Below are 8,254 nucleotides of genomic sequence, written 5' to 3'. Positions count from 1 at the left end.
CATGGAAGTCCACTCAGAGATGCCTCCACTGGCCAAAAAGGGTGAATCTGAACATTATTAAGAATAATAGCTTCAAAGAATTAAAATGATCAAATATGTTTCAAAACCTGGTTTTATAATAATACTAAAAATAAAAACATAAACTAATTGGTCATCTTCAAAGGACGATAGGAAATTATCTATTATTCTGAAATATGGTAAGTAAAGGAAAATTATCCAGCTTTCTCTGCCTTTATCCTAACTTTCTTGTACGAACTGTACCACTGGTAACCAAACATTGGTTGACGGGAAGTTAATCTTATAAATATTTCAAGAAGAAATAATTATTGAATTAGAATATCACCATTTTCTAGTATCTGATTAATTAATGGTTCTATTCTATGTATTGAGCATCAGGGGTAAGAAACAGAACAAAATTAGAGACAGCCGGACACTATGTGCCTCCTAATGGAAGAATACAACTTGTGACAAAGAGATTGAACATGAATCAGATCGAGCTTATACAGCAAAATACCAATTACAGGCAATACAGAGGTAGAGGAACCCTACAGATAAAGAGAGGAGTTTTCTTCAAAAAATAAGATTCATCCAAAATGGAGGAAGGGGGAGGAAAATATATAGATTGACAGAAGCTTAAAAAACATATTAAAAATAAAACAGGAAAACTACAGCAGTGTTTAGGGGGCAGATGTGAGTGATACACCAGGAAATAATTATTATCAAAATTCTGATAGTGGTTACACTTAGGAGATGGGAGGGGGTTGTGATAGGGGTGGGTTAAAAGGAGAACTTATGAGATGGCTGGCAAAGATCAATTTCTTGACCTGGGTGCCATTTATAAAAGTGTCTGACATAATAATTCATTAAGTTTTATATTTGTTTCATTCTGTGTTCTCGTATCTGTGCTATATTTAAAATATATATTTTTTAACTGGGTGAGTGAATGTATGACACAATTTTCAGAGAAAGTGTTCTGAAAAGTTCAATTTCTATATTCAGTATCATTTTTTCGAGTTGATAAACACAAAAGTCAAAGTTGATATTTTCAATATTTATTAGTAAGGCTGAGGCAGCAGCCTTTATACAGCACAATTTACATAAGTTATCAAGATACATCTTGTATACAATCACAAAACCAAGACATATTTTTACATAAAGTTAAACTCAAGACAGATTTACAAGCATTTTTTTTTTTATACAATTCTCATGTATTTTCAGGTCAATTTATACAATATTTAGCTCAAGAATTTGCAATTGTTCAATAGATTTTCCAGAAATATTTGGGTAAAACAAAAAAAAGGAACATATTAGCAAATTACCAACATAGCATGCAACATATAGTCAGAAACAAGCCATATCTCCAAGTTTATTTTTTAAATTTTGAAATCAATTTTTATTGTTTTTATTTTTTCAGACAAGAAAAAATTCTTTCTTTACCATCAGATGTGTTGTTAGGATATTAGCACACACATTAATCAGTAGTAGGAGCACCTGATCACATCACCAAACAAATATACAGACACAATCACACAGTAATCATATTCACATGCTGAATGCCAAGTGAAATTAATATTTTAACTTTGTCTATTTTACCAATAGTTATGTACAGGGTAATGAATTAAGAAAATGCTCTCAATCTACCTATCAGAAAAGGAGTTTGATTAAATGATTTTGGTTTAATGGTACCTTTAATAATATCAACATGAAACTTACAGAAAATATCAATATGTCATATTCAATGAGAATATCTGTTTTACTCACTCATTCTTGTATTACACCAAAGGCAAGTAATTATTAAAGAAGCAGCTCAGAATTACTCATTGAGCTTTCTTTCACTTTCATTTCAAGCTCATAAAGAGGGAGAATCACTTCTGTCACACATATAATTACAAACACATATATAGCTGTAGTTGGCTGATTTTGGTATTAGACATCATAGCAATGAAAATAAGTTTTTAAAAATATTGTTAGATATGATTTAAATAATAAAGTAAAAAAATACTATAAACATCTTTATGATATCTTAATGAAATGAAGTATTGATCAAATAATTTCTAATAAATTGGGCACAATATAACATATTTTATTTTACTTCACATCACCACCTCCACTAGTATCACTACCGCTACCACCACTATCATCACAACCGTTCCTGTGATAAGAATCAATATCAGCTGGTTACCAGCTATAATATTCCCACAATATGACTGTTTTAATGTGTGTGGTCCACAAAATTAATTCCACTGATATGCTGAAAATATACATTTAATTAGCGTAATTTATTAAAATATGGGTAATATTAAGGAGCAAAGACCATTGCTGCCTCTTAGTCTTAGATATTATTGTTTAAACTGAAATGGTGAATAGAGAGTTTATAGTCACCCAAAAATCTTAATCTTAAGTAAAAACAGGGAAAGCAACTTCTTGCTACTAGTGTTATCTGTGTCTGTAATGACTACTCTATAATTCCCTGTCTTTTGTAAAAATTCACTCTGTGCTTTTGCTTCTACAGATGAAAATTTCCTTAGGACAAAATTTTAAACCAAGAAGCAACTTCAGTCTCTGATGACTCAATGAAATTGTGGGAAAAATTGAGATGCTTTTTAAGGTAAAAGTGCTGTAATGTGTAATATGTGATCACATACTTTCTAGAGATTACAAACTTTGTCACTATCAAGAATAAAAAAAAGCTAATTCCAATAAAATTAAATTAAATTAAAAAGTGGAAAATTATGTGTTGTGATATATACAAAAAAGTAAGAAAAACACCAAGAGCCCTATTTGCAATTAAAAAAGAAACATTTTGTTGTAAGAAGGGTAATCAACATCATTCAGAAGAAATGCATTCATATAAGGATCAGTGTTGCATAGAATAATTCCAGTACAACCTAGGAGTTTGGTCAGCTGCAAACTTGGCACACTGGCAGGATCTTATGCTCTCTGAAGGGGAATGCTGGTGCACGAAAAGAAGCCCTGTCGTTAACTCTCTTGATTGACCTAGCCCCATCACTAGTTCCTTGGAATGGAGGGGCACCTATAATAGAAAGACTCTTACTCTTTTGGGTTAAGTAGCTACCAAGGAATGATCTTTGTTTCAGTGGTCCCTCAATTTGCATTATTCTAAATGAAATTGCAACTGGAATGAAGTAACTTGTCATACAACCTCTCATGCATACCCCTGGATGCAAGTGGCTGCAGAAGAGGACCAAAGGTAAGCCAGGGTCTTCTTTTAAGGACAAATAGCAGAGCCTTTTTATGTTAGAAGGAGATCTTCCTGGACCCTTTTCTTTCCCAATTATAAGTGATGATTATAGGCTTCCTCAAGAGCTAGCTTCTGCTGGAAATATCCATGGCAACCATCAGCAGATCTAGTAGTCTCTAAAAATAAAATCTTAGCGATATCATATCTTTGATGATTCCCCTCCCCCATGCTCATTCCAAAGCAATATCAATGGTAGATGACATTGTATTGTCAGGGAAGGGGGATAAAAAAATAGAGGGAAGAAAAGTGATGGTTATCTTCCTTAGGTTGAGGAAGAGTGAATTTGTATTTCTATATGAATATAATAAAGGTATATAGCCTGGGATATATTAGAAATTCTTTTATTTTTAGTATTTTACATTCCTCTCACATTTAAAGTATTTTTTTTCTCTAAAAATGAGAAAATTCTATATTCAACCAATACTTTGGAGATGGTTTCTTCTAATCCCACTAACACCTCACCCTTGATTAAAGCAGCAACTTCTAAGCTCAGAGTGCTCTGAGAAGCAATTTAAATCATTTATTTGGGGTAAGATATGGGAATGCGATCAGATTAGTATAATTTATTTAATTTAGAATAACAAAGCTTGCAAGTCATTTGCATTTAATTCTTCACGTGTTTTCAGGTGAAATAAAGTTTATATTTTAAATAAAAACTGAGTTTTGGAGCTCATTTACTGCTGTTATCCATGCCAATGCTTGCCATTGGTTTGGAAGATGTTTTTCACATATAAAATTTGAGAATTAAAAAGCTACATCATAATTATTCCTCATTTCTGTGTATAAAACTGTATTTTGAAATGTGCTTTCATTTTTCATAGATCTTTTCATTTGATCATCCCAACATCCCATTAGGAAGGCTAGGAATATATAATTATTTTTATTCTGCAGGTAAGAAAACTGGGGGAAAGTGAATGTAAGTGAAATTTGTAAGGTGACATGTGCAGAGACACTGGTAGAACCAAGACCAGAAGCCAGGTTTTTAATCCCAGCTTGAGTGTGTTTTCTTCAATTCTGTGTAACTTTACTTATTAATGTTGTTGGTGGATGAGAAGAGGATGCTTCATTTTCATGACTTAGACATTGGTTGTTTTATTCTATATTGTTAAGATAGCTCAAAGTATATTTTAACCTCAATAAATGTTGATTTTTCACATATTTTCCCAACATTGATGAACTCGATCACTGTGATATTGTCACTAAAGGAGAAAAATAAAGCACTAGAGAGAACTTGAGTTGGTGTCAGAGTTTTCATTATACAATCAATTAATGACTTAAGGGAAAAAAATCATTATGGAAAAGCAGGAAATGACAGCAATTTAATAAATCAATGTCACAAGATTAACATGATTTGTCAGAAGGAGTATTTTCTCTCTCTGTCAAGACGTCACTCAAGAGAAAGAAAATATGCAGGATAATGCGTTTATTTGCAATCCCACAAAGAACAAGATATCATGCTTCCTAGAACATACCAATTTAATCTAGGTCCTTTGGTATATAAACTGAAAATGCCTTAACTTAATGGTAAGTGATAGAGATTTTGATGTTTTCAACCAGAGTTCCAATATTTTGTGGGGCAACATTCTTCTTTGTTAACCACTCATGGTTTTTTTTTTTTTTTCTAGATAAGTGTAATTTCATTTCTACATATTTTTATTTTCACTCTACATTATTTTGAATTACACTGTAACAAGTGTGCTTTTACCACATGGATTCCAAAATTGGTACACCCTTATAACATTTAGACATAGAGAAAACCTGTACAATATGGTCTAAGAGCTATAATTTCTCCTGTTTCATTTTCCTTATAAACACAGCTACTTCAGTTCCAGTCCTGGACACATTGTAAATGTATCTTGTGTCAGAATCTCAAAACAGTCAATTGAGAATATAAGATGAAGAAAAAGTTTTGAACTTTTGAAAACATATTTGTTACATTAGTTCTTTCATTTCAACTAAGTTTCTTTGCTTAAAGGATTGCCTTTGTGCTGCAATGGAAATAATATTAATCTTTGAACCTCTGTCTTTAGCTACAGCTCAACTCTGCTCAAAGATTTTTGCCTTAAGTAATCAAAAATTCTCTCACAGTTACTCTTGACAGCCACGAGAAATCCGAGGTCTCAGAGCTCTCTCTTTCTCTCTGTTTTTCTTACTTTTTTTTTTTTGTCAATATGTGAACTTTTTCCTTTGAGTCTTTTTCTGTGTTCCACAGAAATAAATTTACAAGGCTTTAAGCATGTTTTTGCCCGTTTTCCCCCTCCTCAAGTTTCACCTGAAAGCATAGCTTAGCACGACAGTATCCAACTATAGTATTGATTTGAGGTTACTTAGAGCAGTTTCTGTACCCTGAGCAGACATGTTTCTTCAATGCGTTTGAGTAGGACTGACCAAAAGTTTGTGCCAGTTGACTATTCTTTTTCTGAGATCCACTTTATCAAGCCAGATACAGGCTTCACCAATCAAGGTCTTTTTCATAAACTTCCCTCCATTGGAGAAAAGTAAAATCTAGAAAAAATAGCCAAAATTATATATATATATATATATATGTGTGTGTGTGTGTGTGTGTGTATACATATATTTTTCTATCTCTTTTAAGGACATTTAATCATCAAAGAGATAAGAGAGGATGAGAGGAAGTAGCAAGCATCCTTATAAGAGAATAACCAAGATATCCTCAAAAGACTTTCATGATATAAATTAACTCACATCAACATTTTTATTATTCCTCAAAGAAAAAGGTACACCCTGAAGGACATGAGAATATTGGATAAGAAAAGAAATGTACAACCAGCTAATTCTAACTATGTTCATAGTTAAACTGATAGAAAGCATCACAAAATAACTTTGTTCAGTACATTTTTACCAGTTTATGAAATACTAAATCAGATACAAAATTATTTGTATTCTGAATAAATAAATAGGAGTTCACAAGGCAAGTAGAATGTAGCATTGGTTTTATTTAGTATTTAATTTATTGGTGATTTTACTATAGTGAGTACTTCCTAAACGGATTCTTAAGTCACATGTAGAACTTGTATTATTCCACAGGCTCTCAGACTAAAGAGACTTTTTTCCTTTAGAGATGAGTCAAAAGAAATGTCGAGAGCATCATGTGGAACTAGCCATTCATCCTTGGTGATTCCCCACTCCTGCCCCCACCTTTCTCTTCAAAATCTTCTTCAGATAACTCACCTTTATTCCTGGCTAAAACTTTACTGTTACATTTCTGACTTCACAATCTGTATTTCCAGATATGGCTACCTCTTCTGGTTTCAGATTTTGGGATTTTAGATGACATTGTATATTTTTTACTTGAATACCTACCTTCTTATGAAATTCACTTTATACAAACTCATGATCTTTCTCCCTCCCAGCTCCTCTCTCTGACTACTTAATCTCTATAAATGAAACATTTGTTTACACAGCCTTCAGAGTCTCTAATTTTTTATTCCCTTCTACTCTAATGTTAATCATCTCAACAAATTTTTGCTTTATAATATCTCATATTTATTTCTAGTGCAAACCCTTATTTATAGTGACAGTACCATGGTCTCCTCCCATATTTTTTCATCTCTCCCATTTCTTCTTTCATTCCTGTTTCTATATCTACTGAGGATATACTTGTGCAAAGCATTGTGCTAAACTGTAGGACAACGAGCAATGAAAATCAGGCTTTGACCTAGAGAAGCTCATGGTATAGAAGCAGTGACAGACAAGTATATAAGTTATTGTACAAAACAGACTGGAAGAGACAGTGTAATACAACAAGCAAAATATTTTGTAAACAAGGTGATGAATTACACCTAGAGTCATCAGCAAGGGCACTAAGTTTGTACTGAAAGGTGTAGAGTATTGTGACAGATGGAGAGAGAAGGGAGCTTTGAAGAAGAGGAAAAATACGAGCAAAGGATTGGAGATTTACTCTGATTTGAAAACATTCTAGTGTAACTGGAGCATTGAATGAACAAAAAAGTACACAAGGAGCTGACACTATATCAAAACAATTAAAACTCACCTTGGAGAACTCAGAATGATTCAAGATAATGGTGTGTCATTGAAGGGCTTCAATGTACCTAACCAGTGTTTTTAAAAGATAACTCTGGCAACAGTGTGATGAAATGAATTAAAGGGATAGGACATTAAGACAGGTTTGTCCAGGTAAGCAGCAGAAATGATTTGATTAACAAAGATGAGGGCCCAAAGAGGATTAGTGGCAGTGAGTGTGGAAGTAAGAGAAATCTACGTAAAATAAACTGAGCAGACAGAGTAGAAAAGACTTGCAGCTGATTGGAGGGTGTGAGTAGGTTGTAGATTCTAAAAGTCTCCTGGGGAGACACCTCTAGTGATTAATTAACTTCTTAAATGTCATATAGAATATAATCAGTATACAAATATTGAATAGTTGAATAAAAATATAAATATAATACAGATAAAAAATTTAAAATAATAACTGTATAATGCAGAGTTACCTGAAGAGAATGTCCAGCAGGACTCAGGCTGAATCTAAAAGTTTCATTGAATGAAGGTTCTCGATCATGTCTACATACTCTTGTTTTTTTCTTGATCACTTTTTTTTGGGTAGCGATATTCATCACATATATTTTCACATATAGATCTGGAAATAAGAATTCAGCCTGTAAAGTGTCCATCAATCATACAATACTCTATTGAAAGAATTATAATTGTATAATTGTATAATTCAGAGAGTTATCACTACATTTTGTACAAAGGCAGCAGATTATATACAATTTGTTTCAGGCAACATAAAGTGATTAAAAGATATACAAATCTTCTTAGTAATTTAAATTTGGTTTCCTGCTGTCTAATAAAAACATCACTCTAGATGTTGGAAACAACTTGTTTTATATAAGAGAAATTAATCTTTTTTTTTTTTTTCCTTTTTTGTGTCCGGCAACGGATCGCAACCCTCAGTGTCGCGCCCGTACTGGACCGGGACCGGCAACGGGATCGCAACCCTCGGCGTTGCGCCCG

The 8,254-nt window shown here is 32.9% G+C and overlaps 1 protein-coding gene across 2 annotated transcripts in view; it reads right to left on the bottom strand.

Annotated features, from left to right (window-relative positions):
* Positions 1-1,036: 1,036 nt before the first annotated feature.
* Positions 1,037-8,254, bottom strand: part of PCLO (piccolo presynaptic cytomatrix protein) — a 421,017-nt gene continuing 413,799 nt past the window's right edge. For both annotated transcript variants that reach the window (XM_008589167.1, XM_008563007.1), the window contains exons 24-25: positions 7,732-7,877; positions 1,037-5,767 (exon numbers count right to left, since the gene is read on the bottom strand). In XM_008589167.1, coding sequence (XP_008587389.1) covers positions 5,627-5,767; positions 7,732-7,877 — 287 coding nt within the window. In that variant the 3' untranslated portion in view covers positions 1,037-5,626. The remainder of the gene's footprint in view (positions 5,768-7,731; positions 7,878-8,254) is intronic.

This window comes from Galeopterus variegatus, unplaced genomic scaffold, assembly GCF_000696425.1.
Source record: "Galeopterus variegatus unplaced genomic scaffold, G_variegatus-3.0.2 Scaffold0, whole genome shotgun sequence".
In the NCBI taxonomy this organism is placed as follows: domain Eukaryota; kingdom Metazoa; phylum Chordata; class Mammalia; order Dermoptera; family Cynocephalidae; genus Galeopterus; species Galeopterus variegatus.
Note: the sequence above shows the minus strand (reverse complement) of the source record. Positions and strands in the feature narration are given on the sequence as shown.